Source organism: Topomyia yanbarensis, chromosome 1, assembly GCF_030247195.1.
Source record: "Topomyia yanbarensis strain Yona2022 chromosome 1, ASM3024719v1, whole genome shotgun sequence".
In the NCBI taxonomy this organism is placed as follows: domain Eukaryota; kingdom Metazoa; phylum Arthropoda; class Insecta; order Diptera; family Culicidae; genus Topomyia; species Topomyia yanbarensis.
Window position 1 is genome coordinate 197,627,929 of NC_080670.1, and position 19,735 is coordinate 197,647,663.

Consider the following 19,735-nt stretch of genomic DNA (forward strand, 5'->3'; position numbering starts at 1 on the left):
CTGAATGTGATTCAATAATTTGCAAAAAGAATTTGGGTTGATAACCTCAGATAGCCTCCTCTATAAACATCTATTATGACAGCTGTTATTTTTGGCTCCTTATTATTCATGAAACTATAGAGCAGGCCATGCCTCCAAAATCTTTCATTGTTTTCTTTAGAATTTCCAGAAATTGTTATGATATTATTCTAATCCACCTCGCTCACACAAAAAATACCAACAAGTCTCGCCGATTGCGCCAAACTTTGTTCCTTTCTTTGGCCCGGTCAACCGAAACCGTTCATTGACGTCGTCGTTCCTCAAAAATATCCAAATTGACCTTCCGTTGTCCAGTTTTTTCTAGAATTGCTCTTATCAACGACCGAACGAGAAAAAAAAGCAAAAAAAAACGCAGTTCTGCGTCGAAACTTGACGCTAATCACCGCACGCAGTGACACACGCGATCGTATTCGTGAATGGTGACGCTCTGCGAGCCCCTGTTCGGGTCTGCGCGTGTTCGGCTTGCCAGCAGCGGCGCCCGTCCGCTTGCTTATGTTCTTATGTATTTATTATGTGTAGGTATAACCTTTCTTCGGTTTTCCACTGTCGGCTTCGGCATCGTCTCGGTTTTCGATTCGGCTTTGTTCGGCTTCTTGGTGGATGTTATATTTTCGGGTGCGATCGCCGCATTCAACTCAGTGCTAATTTGGTTCCTGAACAGTTAACGTTAAAGTTGAAAGTGTTTCGTTGCAGTTGAAGTGAAGTGATTATCATAAGAGAAGAAAAATACAAGATACAAATAAAGTCCTAAAAAGGATTCTAAGTCGTTGAGTGTCAGTGCAGTGCATACATATACTAAAACAAACCATACCAAGTGCAGTGATCGCGGTTAGTGAGCCAAAAAACAAAAAAGCAAAGGACCATCAAAGAGACCAAATAAACCACAGAACTAGCGCAACAAGTTCTGGTCTTCAGCAGTGTTAGTGACGAACGAAAACAAAAAAAAAGTTGCAAAAATGGTCTTAAGAAGCAAGGTGAGCCAGCGGTTAGCCTGCTTTGTTGTACCTGGTCTATAACCTCTAGAATTATATATGCTTTTTTGCACTACCAGGTCCCGGTTTGGTTTTAAATTATAGATCGACAGCACGCAAAAAAAAGTCGGCTCGATGGGGAACGATCCACACAACCGAACCTGTCTGTTAGAGTGAAAAACTGTTTACGTATTCACGGAATTAAGTACTTAAAGACTGGTCGAGAAAGGGGTTTTGGCTAACAAACAATCTACCATACACCATCTCCTTGTAGTGTCTACCGATTCGACTTCGACCACGTGGTTTGGTGGTGCCGGATAGAAGAAAATGATGCAATTGAGGAGTAGAATGAAAGCAGACAAAAATGTGTAGAATGGAGTAGGAGACGGAGGTGAAAAGTACTGCGGGATGGGCTTTTCCCTTGAGAAACTATCTTATTTCTAATTGAAAGATTGTCTCATTTTAGTCGAATGTGTTATAATACATTCACTGATTTTTGAAAATGTTTCAAATATAAGCTTGCAACTAATATATATTCAGATTGCTGCCCGTTCACCGACATTTAGTATGCGACAAGGCGAACTGCATTCTACGTTTTTTTGTAAGCATCTTTTTGCAAGCCAGTTTTTGCTGTCAAATTTTAACTTCGTCTGACCTATACTACGTGAATTTGAATTTTATCCTTGCAGGAAATTTCAAGCAAGCCAACGTATATCAGGTTTGCGCAAACCACCGATCATTCTCATTAGAACGTTCAGGATCAGCAGGAAATGATAATTTATGCCGCCATATATAATAGCTTCCTGGCGTGGTGCGGTATTCATTTAGCAGGGATACGTTTAAGTCGAATGCGATTGTATCTCAGTAGACATGAAGTAATCAGGTTATCTCCCCTTGATTGTAGCGTTGCTTTGATTTGCTTGTTTTTTCACCGTTTTGCTCCATTAATGGGTTACCAAAACAATGCTCGGGGGATGATCGCAGTAACCTAGAATGCTGTTGGTCGATTATGTATTTGATTGTCAATTGACATGTTTTCCGTTCGAATGCTTCTCTACTGAGAAATCCACGAAAAGTTCTGGCAAATCATTTAACATAGGTCTCATACCGATGGACGCTTGTTAAAGGATTCGTTGAGTCCGCTCATTTCTTACTGACGAATTTTCTAATATTGGACGAACGATTATGCAATACAGCGACTTTGGTCAATAGAAATCTTTGACGATTTTTGAGCAAAAAGCCAAGCTTCCGATAAGCGTTAGAAATTAACGCATAGTGAGAGTGGAAATAAAGTTTTTTTTTATCTTGTAGAACACCCTAGTTCTCCTTATTTAAAACAGCATCATTTATATGGTAGTAGAATTTCATCTGGCTTTTGGACAGCTTCTTACGGTACATATAGAGCTGCTGACTACTGGCCTCTACTGTGATACCAGTTAACAAACGTATATCAAGTAACGCTTGCCACTGAATGAAGTTTTCTACGGAATGCACCACTATATAAATGTTCTGAACAGATTGGCTTACTTTGAAAGCCTAGCTGCCAGCTCGTTGAAAAATATAACAAACAGCAGTGGGCCTAAGATGCTTCCCTGGGGGATGCCAGGGGTGCTAAAGAAACGTAGTATTCTGTTGGTCAAAGTACAAAGACAACCACGACGTCAGTCTATTCGTGTCTGAAAGTTGCAATAATTTGTTAAGTAGACCTCCACGACAAATTCAATCAACAGTAGCTTTAAAATATCTATAAACAACGCGCTTTGTCTTAGGTTCGTGATTACAGAACTACTGAAAATATTCGATACGATTTGTGTGTTTTCTGTCATAGAACCCTGCAGTTACGGTTGAAGTCGTCCGTAACCGCAGCCGAGACTAGAGTGGAAGAAGCGAAAGCACTGTGAATCAAAATTTAGGCTTAGAGGATTTTTTGCTTAGAGGAAAACACGGGCATGTCCCGAGAAACCATGACGTCTGGTCACCCTAACCAAACGTAGATCCGAGACGGAAATATATTTCATACTATGATGCTGAATCTTTGTATTAAGACTCGGCACTAACATCTTTTGACAATTTATCGGTTTGTAATAATGCCAATTGAGCACTAAATCTATCAAAAGCCATAGACCATAGAAAGTTCTCGTGTTCGATTGGAGATATCTGAATAAATGGTAAACAAAAGATTGAGATGTCAAGTTTTTAATCAGATATTGAGCGTCTTTGATAGTATTTTAAGCAATATCCAATTTTTATTTTTTGTCTGCCACTTTCCGACACTATTAATCATAGCCTGTTGAGGTGCCCACTGTGCGTAATGGTTACAAAATAAATGTTCTGAGTTCTCCCTATCTAGGTTGCAGAAGCGACAGGTATCATCTTCTATTTGGCCTAACTGCTTGAGGCAATATTTACTCGGGCAGTGCCCTGTTACTGTTACTAAACCGCTGAAAGACTTAAATCATTATTAAACATACTAAGCAGCCGTTGAGTTACTATTTTATTCTAAATGTCATCTATATTTGAATTTTCCCAGTTCTTCAATTTCATTTTTATGGTGCATTCTGAGACCCCACAAAATGGGAATAATTTTGATTGTCCATTTCTTGCTAGCAAGTCTGCTTTTTCATTGCCTTCAATTCCACAGTGCCCACAGTACCTAGAAAAGATCCATTGTACTTTTGCTAGCCACCTGCTGTAGCAATTGCGAGTGCATTCCCAAACCAATTTAGAGAAACACGTAACTGACTTCAATGCTTTGAGGTCCGCTTAACTATCAGAGTAGATGCATATATTCGTATGTCTGTAGTTACGTTGTAAACAAATCGTGGCACATTCAATAATTGCCTGTACTTCCGCTTGAAATACAGTTGGCCATTTACCCATAGATATTGACACGTTAACTCCAGGACCAGTTACCCCAGCCCCAACTTTGTTGCTCTGTTTAGAACCATCAGTGTGGAAAACTTTTGATCCTGGTTTAACAGTAAGCCCTCTTGTTTCACATTCAGTGCGACTTGGTTCAGATACGTTGAATACGCGTTCAAAGTTATATTTTCTATTCATCCAGTCAGTTTGATTTAATAACGGATTGATTTTGAACTCTTTTAGAATACTGAGATGGTCTCCATCGGAGAACTGTTTAGTTCTTTTCAGCCTTAGTGCGTTTTTCTCAGCTTCCATTTGCACAAATAAAAGTAAAGGCAATAAATTTAACATTGAATCTAGTGCTTTAGAACCTTCATCTTTGTTTTTCTTTGTTTGAATTTCACCGTGATTGCGTTTTAGATGTCAAATATTAAAAATGAACACAGTAAGGAGGCTTTAATTCTAATTATATTTACCTCTTTTATGTTTATAATGAGTAAAAATATAGAAATTAGCAAGAGAAAACTGAACCGGTACAAAACCAGTTCCGTCAGACATGTCCAGCAGAACCCACTAAGAAGCCCAAACAAAAGGTTTCCAAATCGTTCAACAACGGTTATTGTGACGTCGTCTAACGTTTGTCCAACGAACGTTCTTCATTCGACGATTTTGAAACCAACCGTTCTTACCCAGTCAAAAAAGGCAAGTTGCTGGTTAACGGGGGGCTATTTGCCAACTCGGATGCGTCAATTGCCCTTCAATTTGCCAGCAAATTGCTGGCAATTAGGGGGCTATTTCAAATGCAACATTTGGGCGATTTGCCGCCGTCATTTTTTTGACGCTCAACCCGCCTTTAAATCGCCCCCAAATCGCCCAGGGAAGGCGCCATTTAATCGCCCTTAATTGCCTAATATGAAAATTAAAAATAATGCTTATTTTCGGATTCATTATCTACTCACATATACTTACCAGTATACTAGGTAATCACCACCAAATTATAGGAAGAACCAATGGTAAAATTGGTATTGCACTTCAAAACTTATCACAATCTGACGTTCATTAAGACTTTAGGTCAGAGATCTTGTTCTACTATACATACACACGATTCCACAATTTCCCACATTCGTTGGCTAAATGTAGTGCACTAGACAAACGAAGTACATGTGAAAACACACCAATTGTTCAAAAAACAATTTTAAGCTTAAACCAAACATGAACCGCCATGTTTGAAAAACGCGAAAAACAGCCAAGTCCATTTCAGCCGCCAGAAAATTTGTCTAAGTATTGAAATTGCCTTTAAATCGCATTCGCAAATTGCATTTGTTCCTAGGGGCAATTAGCACAGACGAGTTGAGTCAAACGTCAAACTTTTTTAATCGCCTGACCATGTTCGTCCGCATTTTTTACAGGGTAGGAAAAAACCGTTATGAACCGTAAAACGAAATTTGCTGCCACCCACTGAGACGTCCAAAAAATTGTTTCAAAATCGTTCAACACGGGTCCAACGCTGGACGTTCGTTGAACGGTTATTTGGACGTTGTCCAAATTGGTCCAACGAACGTCCTTCATTGGACGATTTTGAAACCAACCGTTCTTAGAGGGCAGAAACTATTGCTGCATTACAGCTGGCATTGTGGCAGAGTTCTGCCAACCAGACTCCCAGAAATTCTGCCAACCATTTTTTATCGTTGACACAGCCTGCTGAAAGGCAGAATTTGATTCAGAATGGATGTCAGTACGGATTCCAACTCAAATGAAACAACCGATAGAGTCGGAACCGGTTATTGAGTTGGAAATCATTCAGAAAGCTTTTGAACCGGTGCAGGAATGGGTTTATCTGGGCCAATCAGAAATCTGAACCGGTTCCAGATTGGGTTTAACTGCCCACTGAGGCGTCCAAAAAATTGTTTCAAAATTGTTCAACACAGCTCCAACGATGGACGTCTGTTGAACGGTTATTTGGACATCGTCCAAATTAGAATCGCTTGTGTCACTGGAGCCCAAATACGAACTGGAACCAGCAAGAATTCCAGTTCATTTCCGGCTGAACTTTACTGGGTTTCATTGGCCGATTTTGAAACCAACAGTTCTTAGAGGGATACAACAACCAATTAGGCTGTGCACGCTGACGATGTTGACATAAATTTGACTTTTTCTGTGAACCGTATATACCAACTCTGCCATTAAGCTGTAAAGCCTAATGTAGTAAACACGGCTCACAGTAAAAGTCAATTTATGTCGACTTGCTAGTCGACTTCTTCAGCGTGCACAGCCTAATTCCGAAAGAGTCGGAATCGCTTGTTGCATTTGAGCTGGGATCCATAGTTGCACTCACGAACACTAATGCAGTTTGTTGGTTGTAAACAATCCCATTTACTTTTGCCATCTTTGTTCATTATTTTCCACCAGCTAGTGATGTAGTATTTGTGTCATATGACGTGTACGTACAGGAGCCATAGAAAAGTCTATTAGGCAACCCTAACAAAAAAAAATTATACACTAACTTTAACCCATATAGTCCAACGATTCCACATATTGTTTGGATGATACCCTGAACAGGTCGTTAGGCTCTTGGATCATAAGATGTTTATTAGGGAATCCATGAGAAAGTCTATTAGGCAATCCATGAGACGTTTCAGCTGATTATTTCTTGTTTACTTATTTTGACGTTACTCTGAGGGGTGCGACATCCGACAATATCGTTGATTCGATCCAACATCAAACGAATGGGACTAACAAAGTTGTTTGTCGGACGAGTTTTTCTGTTCGCAGGAGTAGACTTGTTGACAGAACCCACCGCTGAATTGTCAAACAAACGTCTAATGGATTGCCCAGAGTTTTTAATAGTAGAGTTGCGTAAAGAGGATTGGCAACATTGGACCAATCATTGGTCTTTTTTTAAATTTTGGCAACCTTTTATTTTTAGTTAAATTTCCAATGACTTCACCCGAACTCTTCAGTTAGAAGTTAACTTTGTGCATTTAAAAATTTAAAATTAAGTGTTTAGTTTTATTTTGTAAAAATCAGTACGATAAATAACATCGTATAAAGAATTTAAGCTTTTACCGGTTCTCAACTGATCCGCAACTAAGAACGAAATGCATTGATTTTTGCCGCTTGCCGTCTGATTGGGGTGTGACAAAAAAACAGTCGAATTTGCAGCGTAAGATAAATTTGAATAAGTACATATGTATAAGTGGAATGCATACACAAATTTGTCAAAAGTTTAGCTGCACTTTAACTATGAGAAATACCTTCTTATTTTCACTGTCGGTGGAAGATTATTAACACTACCCAGAGCTGTTCCGGTGTTTGAAATAGTGCCAAATTTGAATATCAGTGAACATATATGTTTTTGATAATCGCCATTAAGCGAAATATTCCTGGTTTTAAATAATGTTAATATTACATCATTGATTTTTTTCTCATAATTATAATCACATAATAACGATACTCCCCACGCACTCGAGCATTGTTATTCTTCGTGTCCGATAAGTAGACGTTTTGAGTGTTCAATTGGTAGATTTGCTTCAGTCTTTGCGCAACTGTTCTTTATAAACTGTGGGATTGCCTAATAAATTCAGAATTTTGAACCGGTTTAACAACCCACCCACTGAGACGTCCAAAAAATTGTTTCAAAATCGTTCAACACGGGTCCAACGATGGACGTTTGTTGAACGGTTATTTGGACGTTGTCCAAATTGGTCCAACGAACGTCCTTCATTAGACAATTTTGAAACCAACCGTTCTTAGAGGGCAGTAAATTCCGACGAAAAATGAGCCGGGGTCCTTCTCAGTTAAACTCATTCCGGAACCGGTTCGGATTTCTGAATGGAGTCATTATGGATTCCAAATCAAATGCAACAACCGATTCCGACACAGAATCGGTTGTTACATTTGATTTGGAATCCATACTGACTCCATTCAGGATTCCGAATCAAATTCCGAATGGTTTGACCGGGTTGTTGGTTCTAGTTATTAGTCCAGCTCGAATCGATTTTAGTTAGAATCGGTTGTATCACTAGAGTAACCATCAGCCGAATCACTGGGTGGCTGATCCCACACAGAATGCCCGGACCGTACTTTTTCTAGTTCTAGCGAGATTTCTGTCAAACCCAGTCAAATCCATTCTGGAACCGGTTCGGATTCCTGAATGGATTCCAGATGTAATGCAAGAACCTATTCAGACTTAATCTCCCCACTAAGAACGGTTGGTTTATTGAAGAACGTTCGTTGGAACGTAGGACGACGTCCAAATAACCGTTCAACAGATGACCATCGTTGGACACTTGTTGAACGATTTTGACACACAACAGATATTTGTCAAATGTCGGTCCCCACTGAGACGTCCAAAAAATTGTTTCAAAATCGTTCAACACGGGTCCAACGATGGACGTTCGTTGAACGGTTATTTGGACGTTGTCCAAATTGGTCCAACGAACGTCCTTCATTGGACGATTTTGAAACCAACCGTTCTTAGAGGGTCTATTTTAACCAAAAATTGCTGGACATTTTAAAAATTTTCAACGAAATTTGCGTCTGGGAGAAAATTGTTACCGACGTTAAATCATCAATCTCATGCCGTTTTCGATGGGTTTCAACCAGTGTAGTAGAACAAATCGTTCAGCTGTGTCCAATGTGAGATTCGTTTTGGATGATTTTTCACCAATCTTCTGGGTTCCTCAGTTGCAATGCCCATGGGCATGCTCTAAATGATGGGTTTTTCGATTGATGTGCACGAAGTGTTTTTTGTTTGCACTTTTGAGCAGAAGCACCAATGAAATATTTTCGATGAAAATATTTAATATTGACAGATAGGTAGATCCTTGAGGCTACAAGCAGCGTACCTCTTTGCTAAATAAGAAGAAGTCGTCATCCTGCGCCGGGCTCGATGTCAGAGACATAACCGATGTGAAGTAGAATACACTTTAGGCTGCTAATACGAATGCGGCCATTTTTATTATCTTCTGAAAGGTTTTATTAAAACCAGTTAGTTTGATGTTTCCAGTGGAAATACCGAAAAGCCTTTCTATATGAGAAAGGCAAAAACGGTGCCAAAATATAGTGGTGTCGTTCAGTACAATGGAAGTTATTTGCATTTCAAAACTGGGAAAATACCACAGCAGAAATTTTTGAAACGGGACCTCTGTATTGAAACGTTAGAAGTATTCTACTTCAAAATTATATATCTTCCCAGTTTTATGCAGAGTGCCTAAGCAATTCAGACCGATTGTCCTGGATTTTATCACTCATAACTCCTAGTTAAATATCCGAGGCTCAACACCATGCTATGTCTAAATGGTCAACTAGCACAAACCTAGTATCTTGCACATCTTTCAATATTCAGTCCTCATAAGCAAGACTGCAGGACTTCCCCGCACCATTTGAAAAATTAACCAACAGATTACAGTTTCCAAGTTAAACAGGATCTCTTGAATTTGCTTCTCTCGTACGTGACCGAACAAGGAGACTGCATGACATATCCATTTTCTGTCAACTCTGGAGCTTCTCATGGTGGTCACATTGGACTGTTTATATTTCTATTCTACCAAAATGATACCAGAAATTTAAATTTTATTCTAGTGCAGAATACTCAAATACTACTTACTGGTCGATCGACTACCATCCGACTGACCGATAAGCGGGTATATAGCTGCTAAACAACTCGTTTACTAATAAAAATATTTAGGCTACCGGCGCGTCGGCGACACCAAGTGGAAAATTTGCATATCATTGAGAGAACAATCGCCAAGCCTCCTTTACGCAGGCAGAGGTCGTTAGAAGTGTGCGAAGGCAAACTGCACCGCGGACTAATTGAGCGTGCGTGTGATAATTCGAAATCAGCTGACCGATAAAAAATGGGTTTAACTAGTAGCGCAATAAGGATGCACTTTTTGCTCTTGGGATGCAATTTAGTTCAATAGATTTCAGGCCAATGTCACTGTTATCTCTGTTCCGCTACTGCTGGATAACAGGAAAAATAACAAATGGAGTCCTCCTCAATGCCAAAGCTTATATCGTTCGAAATTTTGAATAATTTGAAGACAGAAGCAAAAAGTACTGGAAGAAACCTTTTGTTTTATCAGTACCGATATATCGCTTATGGCCAAAAAATCCCTGCATAATATTTTATCACCAAAGCAAAGCTTCAAATCTGACAGATTTGTTATTTACAGTTACTTTGGCGGCACCTCATATACGCAAATCAGTGCTATCAGTACACGTCCTGTTCCATGGTAACACCGGTTCGCGTCTGACCAGCCTACTTTTCTCGCTCTTTCTCTCTACCGTTAGCACACATCACCGCGCGGTCTTATCATCCAGGGGTCACTGCATGTGTTGGATGTGATATTTTTTTGGCAGCCATTTAGCAGTCTTCCACAAGCGATTGTCTTGTTTCAGTGCATTTCGATTAGATAGGACTAGGATGTGCCCCGCCGAAAAAAATGCCGATAACCATATCGGTAACTGAGGAACGATTAGAAAAAAAAAATCGGCCCACAACTACGTCACTGTCTGGTCTGATAAAGACAATTGTTAGTATTCGCGTGAAAACCCTAGAAATATCAGCCGGAGATTCCAAATCCATTATAGATCGATTTTGCTTCAACAAATCACTAACCGACGCCACTATTTTCCCCTTCACAGGAATTCGCCCGCTACATCTTCCAGAATCAGCACAAACTCATCCAACAGCTGCTGCAAACGCAGGTACGACTTTGCAGCGGAGGTTCCCAACAGGTCCAGCAGGCACTACGCGTAGATGAGTACGAGCCACCGCGGCTATCGCAGGCTCCACCGCTTGCTGCTCCCTTCCCGATGAGGCTCGACCATGCACCCGATGTGGGAGAGCTGTTTAAGGTAGGTCCCTCCGATCGTGCAAATGACCTCGGGTTAGTTTTCGAAAGAAATTAAAACAATATAAACTAATCCAAACAATCGTACATTTCTAATTAGCAAATGTAAATGTCGAATCCGGTTTAAACGCTGCGGTATACTATCGCACACCGTCGTTCCGTTCCGTCGTTCATCAACTCTGAACTTGACTCCGTGTCGTGATGTCACGTGGCTCGTTTGTGCACGCACACCTCGCACGGTCGAAGATTCAACTTTTTGGGTCGTTCGGATAGTCGACCAGTTTTGAGAATGGTGAAATAATTGTTATTTATGTCGTCAGAATTTTACACTGGCGCCGGGGTCGGGCCTGTTTTTAAGCTTGGCAGCGGATGGTGGTAGCACCAGGCTGGTTTTGGGCTACACATCAATTTTTGGGGAACCATCGAAAATGCTGGGTTACGGAATTAAATTGTTGTGCTCAATGCACAGAATGTGACACTTCAAATAAAAACACGATCGAAATAGGTAACTCAGCAGTTGGGAAGCGATGGGCGGACGGTGCAGAATAACAAAACGTAACAACTTCCCTTCGACTGACTCAGTTCTGTTCGTTGGGTTTTGATAATACAGGTTCTTTAATGGGGTTGATTTTCTACAAAAATGTAAGCTTGTCGTTGTTTGACACTATCGACGTTATTTGACATTCAGCCACAGGGGCGAGCATCTTTGGCTACCCTGCATAAGGATAAGAGTTTAAGTAGTTAAATCAAAGTATTGTAAGTCAATTTCGTAAAATTATTCCTCAACATGTTTTACGTTTGAAATATAAATAAAACCTTTAATTACCTACCAGGTAACCACCAAGCATTAACACATGCAGTAAAGTAGCAGATGATTCTTGCAGTATATTAGCATTTTGAATGCATAATTGTAAATTGGCATACAGAAAAATATTAAAATTCCTCTTGTTAGTAATCGCATTTCGATTGCATTATATCCATGAATAAGCATTGCCAATGATTTAAACATTTTTTGACTAGTGAAGATCTGCTCAGAATAATTTAAATAGTCTTGACAATGGATGAAATGAAGATTATGTAAACACAGAGAACAGACATCCATGATCGAACAAAAATATTTAAAAAACGTGTGTAAATATTTGAATTGATATACGGTAATCACTAGCGCCGCCACACCAACCTATCCCAACTATCCGTCAAATCCATTCCGGAACCGGTTCGAAATCCTGAATGGATTCCATATGGTTCCGGACTAGTTTGGGTAGAGGAATAATCGCTGTCAATTCAGTCGAACTCAGCCACAAAAAACCATGACGACAGTAGCGCACCTGGTGTGGATATCCCAACTACCTTCGAAACCGTTAGAGATTTTACGCAAGTTGAGTGGTGAAGATGGACGTCTGTTCTCTGTGCACTTAGGGTCGAACTCCATACAGAAACGATACATCTGTCAAAATCGCAATTTTTAATAGAGATGATTATAAAAGGAAATAAGCAGTACACAATAAAAGCGAACATTAAAATGTAATTCAAATGATCTAACCATGGTAGAATTAAAAAAAAGACGACAAAGTTTTTTGTTAATTTTTGTGCAAAGCCGTAATTTTAACATTTGGTCAGCATTTCAAATGCTGCTTCGCTGCTATCGTTACCATATAGGGCCACTAATATGTGTCAAATTTCCGGCATTGGTAGCGTCAAATTGTAGGGCCTGACAGCAATGCGACCGTATATTTTGCCAAAAGCAGGTTTTGAATAGCATTAAGGGTGACTTAAAATAGTATTAAGGGTGACTTGCAAAGGTTGACATAAAGGCGCATATACAGCTGATGACGGGTTGTTGTTCGTGCTTACTGGTTGTCAGGGTAGTGTACGGGATCTTCACGCGCTCTGTTCAGTTAAACAAAAGGTGAAGCTAATGACTTCTTTGCCGTCAGCCTAACGAGCAGAAGAGCAAATCCGATATTACTTTCTCGAACAAATCAAGGAACAACTGCATTTGGTAGGCCCTGCCAGAGTTCAACCGACTTTCGCTTGGCATACTTTAGCTACGAATCTAGATCAGTGCCTACTAGTATTTCACATCATTTACTCTTCATTTCGGCAGCATTTTCTACTTCTTCAACTTAACCTCAGCACTGTCTGTGGCAAGAACATGATATTCTGCACGAAAAGAGGCGCATCTGCTCCAAATGAACTTCCAGAAATCATTTATTTTTGCATGACGCTCCCGGCCACCAAATTTTCTGGCAAAGACCGTTCGGCCAGATTTCTGTCTTTGGCTTAGCAGCCCTGTCAGATTTCTGCGCGGATCCCCGGTCAAACTATTCGGAATTTGATTCGGAATCCTGAATGGAGTCAGTGTGGATTCCAAATCAAATCTGAGTTGGAATCGGTTGTTTCATTTGATTTGGAATCCATAATGACTCCATTCAGAAATCCGAACCGGTTCCGGAATAAGGGGTCCTCCCAGTAAAGTTCAGCCGGAAATGAACTGTTCTGGCAAGAACAGACCAAAATCCTGGCACAACTCGGAAATAACCCGTGGAAAGATCCTGGCAATACTTACCTGACAGAATTAAAACACGAGATGAGAAAAAAATCGAACAAAGTTGTGACAGACAGAATTATAAATCAGGATACCGCCCGAACGCGCCTAACAGAATTCTCTGAAGGTTGCCGGCTGCCAGGAAAAAAAGGTCGGAATTTCGGTGGTTTGACTTGCTGAACTTTAAGTGAATGTCGGCAGAAATGGAACAGCAGTGTCTGGTAGAAAATTCCGACTTATTTCCGGCTGAACTTTACTGGGTACGAGCAGGCACTGGCAGGACCGGTTTGGTACCGGTTCGGTTTATTTTTGCATATATTGTAGAATCACTGTCACACATTCCGGGAAGGCTGCCACAACAAAAAGCTTGCCTCACGGCCACCTTACCGCTACCAGACCCGTTTCAGTAACGTTTCCAATTGGATGTGTAAGTAGCGGTTTGCCCACTACTCGGGTTCTTGTTTGCCCGGCGGACCCTTCTTTTCAGGGCGGCCTAGATGTCTACCGAAATCTCGGATTTTCGTAACAACAAATAACATAAGTAAACAAATAAATTACTAAATTTACCGACTTTTATTCCTCACTTCCTCTTCCTGCTCGGCGAACTGCTGCTATTGGGAAGGCGGACGATTTTTTCCGACCGGCCTGGATTACAACGGCCGCGTTCTCCTGTTGGTGTCATTGGCTGCTCCGGCAGCGGTCCTTGACTTTTAGCTAGGGAGGTGAGCTTGGCTCCTTTGTTGGAACCTCCCTAGCGACGATGGCAAATTATCGCCGGATCTACTCGCTTCCCGCGAGAGATCCCAGAGGTCACCGCAGTGTACTTTCCAGAGGGTACCTTTGTCCACCCTGCTTCGCTCTCCTTGATGTTTAGCTGTGAAGGAGAGCTAGGCTCGTTCGGCTGATCCTTCACAGCGAGAGCGGAAAGGCGTCTTCTGGGTTCTTTATACTTAGCTGGGGAAGCGAGTTGCTCCTTGGCGCTTAGCTTCCTTTTTCGGCGACCCGGCAGCAAACCACGGATCGGCACCTTTCGAATGGGATTGTCACCGTCGCACACGCGCACTGGTTATTGTAGCGGGAAACTGTCCCGGAAAAACAAAACTACTCGGGGCGTCCGTTCGATGCCGTTGTCTGTTACTATCTACTTTTGTTCAACCGCCTCGCCTCATAACTGTCATTCTGATCTGCAGGCCTATCTAAGCCCTATGTTATGCATACACAAATTTTCAACAAAAATTACTACACCTATATGTACAACCAAAACCGTTCATAAACGCGAAACTATAAAAATTTACAAATTTAACCTTAACGGTACAAAAACAGCGGTGAGCATAATTTTATGTAAACAATACACTCTACGGAGAGAGTACGCACGAATAGGTATATTTTCACCCAGTGCTGAATTGTTACCCTGACGGGTTACAGATGTCAAATTCCAAAATGACAAGTAAAATTCGCCCGCCCCTTATGAATTAATACATTACAACAAACAATAATTTAGAATTTTTTGCCCGCTGGTGGCCCTTCCTCCCAGTAAAGTTCAGCCGGAAATGAACTGGAATTCTGGCTGGTTCCAGTTCGTATTCCGGCTCCAGTGACACAACCGATTCTCACTAGAATCGGTTGTGTCACTGGAGCCGGAATGCGAATTGGAGCCAGCCAGAATTCCGGTTCATTTCCGGCTGAGGTTAACTGGGTTGTTTTCCGCTTTTACCAGAACGGTTGGTTTGAAAATCGTCCGATTAAGGGCGTTCGCTAGACCAACGTTGGACGTCGTCCAAATAACCGTTCAACAGACGTCCATCGTTAGACACGTTACACCCGCGTTGAACGATTTTGAAACAATTTTTTGGGCTTGTCAGTGGACGTGTTGAGCGATTTTGAAATAATTTGTTGTTGTCCGGTCAAACCATTTGAAATTTGATGCGGAATGCAGTAATTACTCCATTCAAAATTTCGAACCGGTTCTGGAATGGGTTTAACTGGGCTGGGCTCGTGCTGAACGATTTCGAAACAATTTTTTGGGCTTCTCCCCGGTAAAACCACACGGAATTTGATTTGGAATCCTGAATCCACACTGATTCCATTCAAAATTCCGAACTGGTTCAAAAACGAGTTACCCACTGAGACATCCAAAAAATTGTTTCAAAATCGTTCAAAACGGGTCCAACGATGGACGTTTGTTGAACGGTTATTTGTTCATCGTCCAAATTGGTCCAACGAACGTCCTTCATTGGACGGTTTCGAAACCAACCGTTCCTAGAAGCATTGGGAATTAAAGCAGAACTTCCCGCTAAGATAAAAATGTAGCAGCCGGCGGATATACGGCAGCTGTCAAAATTTTCAAAATGACGCAGCCAGAATTCAGATGCACTTCTGTTAGCTATGGCGAGCAAATTCACCATCCAGATTCAACTTGGTTTCTCTTTGATTGACTTTCACCATAATTAAATTTCAAAAGTGAACAGTTTGGGACATTAAAATATGATGAAATTTGTATGGAATTTGTTTAAATGCGGTTAATAATAAGGATTTGATATTTATTGTTTCTAAAATCAAAACATTATTCATGTATTTTGTGTTGCGTACACAGCAATAATCGGCATCAAAAAAAATCAGTAAGTTACATACCCCTAATGAAATGATGATTGTTTAATTTACTGCATCCCGCTCTCAACAGTTCACTTCTAAACCAATTACCTACAGCTCTATAAACCAATCTTACCTCTCAAATCTTTCCCGTTTCAGTATTCCGATCTCTCGGTCCGGCTGGCCGCACCGCATCAACTCTCTCCGAAACCGGACGCGGACGATCTGACCTTCGGCAAGTACTTCACCGATCACATGCTGAAGGTGTCCTACCACCGGCGGCTCGGCGGTTGGCAGAAACCGGAAATCACCCCGATGGAAACGCTCAACCTGCACCCGGCGGCCAAGGTGTTCCACTATGCGGTGGAGGTGAGTCGTTTGTTTGTTTGTTGGGTTGCCGTAGGACGGGTTTAAGGAAGCCAGATTAATAGTCGTAACAATCAATAACTCGAATCGAACATTTTATGAGCTTTTTTGAATTTAGAAACCGCGCAAAGGTGGGTAATAGTTATTCAATTTGCCGTCGATCCGCTTTCTGTTAGAAAAAGGAAAGCGAACCGCTGGCAAGCCGAAGGTGGTTTTACATATTATTTAATTTTATTTTTAAAAAGATCTAAAAAATTTTAGAAACAACGGAAAAGTTTCACTCTTGCGGAAATGATTGAGGAGGATAGAAGTTAAAAAACAATAAAATCGGGTATAGTTCCAATAGAAAAGGTCAATTAGCATCTCATATGTACATGATTCGCGTGTCTTTCTCAATCTGTTTACACTCACCCGAACCACTATTAGTTTACCAAGCAAATATAATCGATCGCTGTCAACAGGACAACATCAGACAAATCGTACCTGATGGCGATAGTGTTCCAGAAAAAACAAATTTGTTTTCCGGACCATTTTGCATTGTTGATTAGCAGCTTGGGCGGGAGTTGGCTGATAACTACGGCCGGTCCCAACTGATTAGCGGCGTCCATCCATTTTCAGACTGGCGTTAGCAACGCCGCGTGATATTGGGTCCCCGATTTGCAATCTCGAGCGAAACAGGAGGGGTCAAACTGGCTGACGTTTCGCGTCAGCTGTTTGGCGTGTTAACCGCGTGTATAGTTGATTCTCTATCGCCGTTCTGGCTTATCATCGGGGAGGCTATTATTATTGGTGAAACATTTGGTTCAGTTGAAGCCGCTGGAGGTCGGCTCTAGCTGATTGTTCGCTCGAGCCTCCTCGTTTTACTCGTTGTAGGTTATTGTCTGTTTCCTTGTTTTGCGGCTGAAGTCGGGTATAGCTTACTGTGGGATGATGTCAGATCATTGTTGAATGTCGGCAAACTAAAACAACATTGTTTTTTTCCTTCCTTACATCCAACAGCTTTTCGAAGGCATGAAAGCTTACCGTGGCGAGGACGGTAGGATTCGACTGTTCCGACCGGAGATGAACATGGCCCGTATGAACGTGACTGCGCTCCGCTCCGGACTGCCGACGTTCGATGGTGATGAGCTGATCAAAGCCATGTGCCGGTTGATTATGATCGATTCCGAATGGGTGCCACATGCCGAATCGGCCAGTTTGTACATTCGACCGACACTGATCGGAATTGAGGTTAGTTGGAGGGTTTTTTGGATTTATGCGATTTATAACTTCTGGTTTTTTTCTTGTCAACAGCCCACGCTTGGAGTTGCATCCTCGGAATCTGCCCTGTTGTACACCATCATGTCACCTGCGGCATCATACTTTAAGGCCGGCTCCGGCGGATTGAAGCTGTACGCCAACCCGAAGTATGCTCGAGCTTGGCCGGGTGGTGTCGGCGATCGGAAAGTTGGCTCCAACTACGGACCGACGATCCACGTGCAGAAGGAAGCGCTGAAGAACGGTTGCCATCAGGTACTGTGGCTTTACGGCGAGGACCATCAGTTGACCGAGGTCGGAGTGATGAACGTGTTCATGGTTTACCTTAACGATGATGGAGGTTAGTACTGGCGAAAGGGTAGAAGGATGAGGTAAATCCAATAACCGATTTGTTTTCAATAATTTACAGAAAAATGCTTGATTACACCCCCACTTGATGGTCTAATTCTGCCGGGAATCACACGAGACTCCGTGCTCCGGTTGTGCCGCGAATGGGGAGACTTTTCCGTCAAGGAGGAACAATTCACCATGCCACAGGTTCGTCAGCTGGCGCAGAAGGGACGGGTAAGTGTAAAGCTGGTCAGTCGTTGAAGGCCTTTGAGACTAACAAAAAGTGTTTTCTTCCTCTTAGCTCCTGGAAATGTTCGGCACCGGAACGGCCGTCGTTATCAATCCGATCGAGTGTGTTGCCTACGACGGTGAAGATATTCCTGTGCCAACGCTGCAACAGGAGTCACCGGTGTATCAGCGGCTATACGATACACTGACCGCGATTCAGTTCGGCAAACTCGACCATCCGTGGTCGGTTGTGATAGATTGATCTGGGGGCGTTGGGGTTTTAGCCGTGTAGAGTAAGCGAAAGATCTGCGTACAGTGTGCGAAAGTTCGATATGAAATCGCCCGTCTTCCAGCTGATTGTTTGTGCCTGGATTCCACTCCAGAAGAGTGGTATACTGCCACTCAATTGGCGGCCCAGTGTACGTACGTGCCTTTGTATATAGTAGCGTAGATGAAACCATGGATCTTTTTCCTGCTTATTTTTATTATTAATATTATTATTATTATGGGTAAGATTGACCAACTGTAGTCTGTTTCCAAGAAACGTTCCAAGTGAACTCAAAGTGTCTCGCCAGGAACCAGAAATCGTCATACGTATTTAACTCTACTTCGTACATGAATGTGATTTGTCATTTTTTTATCTCTAACAAATTAAAGACATACTTATTTACATCTATAATTACGAAAGCTAGAACGAATTTGCATACTGCATTTAATAGGCTAAGCAAGGTTAGGTACAAGTACACTAGTTTCCCTTTCCCAGTCTAACGTTTAGCTTTCCAGTTAAAAACAAAGAATAATAAGCTCAGAACATCTCAGACCGAAACTCGAATAAATCGAAGCGAACCAGTTTAGCACCCCTCGGCAGAACCTCAGTGAAATATTTCAACGAATTGACAGCGCGCGAAAATTGTTCCCCGCCAACTGAGAGGCGCGAAGCGCCTGGTGAGCACATCGGACAGGGAGAGAGCGTGAAAGCTGACCATAAAAAAACGAGAGCTGCGTGAAAGGGATAGAGTGTATTGCTGATCGAACTTTTTGTGTCGGTTAGAGCTTCTCTAAATTTAAATTTTGGAGCTTTTCTTTTTGTTTTTGGTTTAGTCGCGAACGCTAGAGTAAAATTGTAAATTTCCAAACCACGTGAAACTTCGAAAAAAAAATCGGAGGTGGTTTGTCGTACAAAACGAGAAAAAGTGCATTTCAAATTTGTAAATAACAATTGGTTATAGTAGGCCTCGTAGACAAGTTTGCTTTAGGATTCCGAGTAAGTCGGTGCAAGTGCCCTCAGTTTAGCAGTATCGTAGTTGTAAAGCTCTGTAGATAAGGTTCGCTTTTTTATACTGAAAACGTCGACAAGATTCAAAAATAAAGAAAACTGGTTTTTTCGCTACAGCAGGTGAGATATTCTGGAGTCGAGCAGTGGGTAAATCACACTCCATCGTGAGCTGGAGAAGTTTGTTCGAAATTGGCTGCGCCGGTGACAGTTTATGTTTGGTTACCATGGTAGTACTTTTTTGTTGCCATTTGCATTTGAAAATTTGGAATCAAAAATGAGTTTAGTATAGAGTTTGACAGTTCTCATGTTTGTTTAGAACAATATTGACAGTTAAATTGAAAATATAACATGGTTTTTGGTTCAACCGGGGTCAAAGTTAAAACTATCTATCTCCAACTGACAAGTCAGTTCA

At 41.6% G+C, this 19,735-nt stretch overlaps 1 protein-coding gene across 1 annotated transcript; it reads left to right on the top strand.

Annotated features, from left to right (window-relative positions):
• The first annotated feature begins 688 nt into the window (after positions 1 to 688).
• On the top strand, positions 689 to 19,442 carry LOC131686991 (branched-chain-amino-acid aminotransferase, cytosolic). The gene is made up of 7 exons (XM_058971031.1): positions 689 to 1,013; positions 10,521 to 10,733; positions 16,026 to 16,235; positions 17,232 to 17,462; positions 17,526 to 17,829; positions 17,899 to 18,053; positions 18,121 to 19,442. Exons 1-7 carry the CDS (start codon positions 996 to 998, stop codon positions 18,307 to 18,309), a joined length of 1,320 nt encoding a protein of 439 aa, XP_058827014.1. The 5' UTR covers positions 689 to 995; the 3' UTR covers positions 18,310 to 19,442.
• Positions 19,443 to 19,735: the final 293 nt, after the last annotated feature.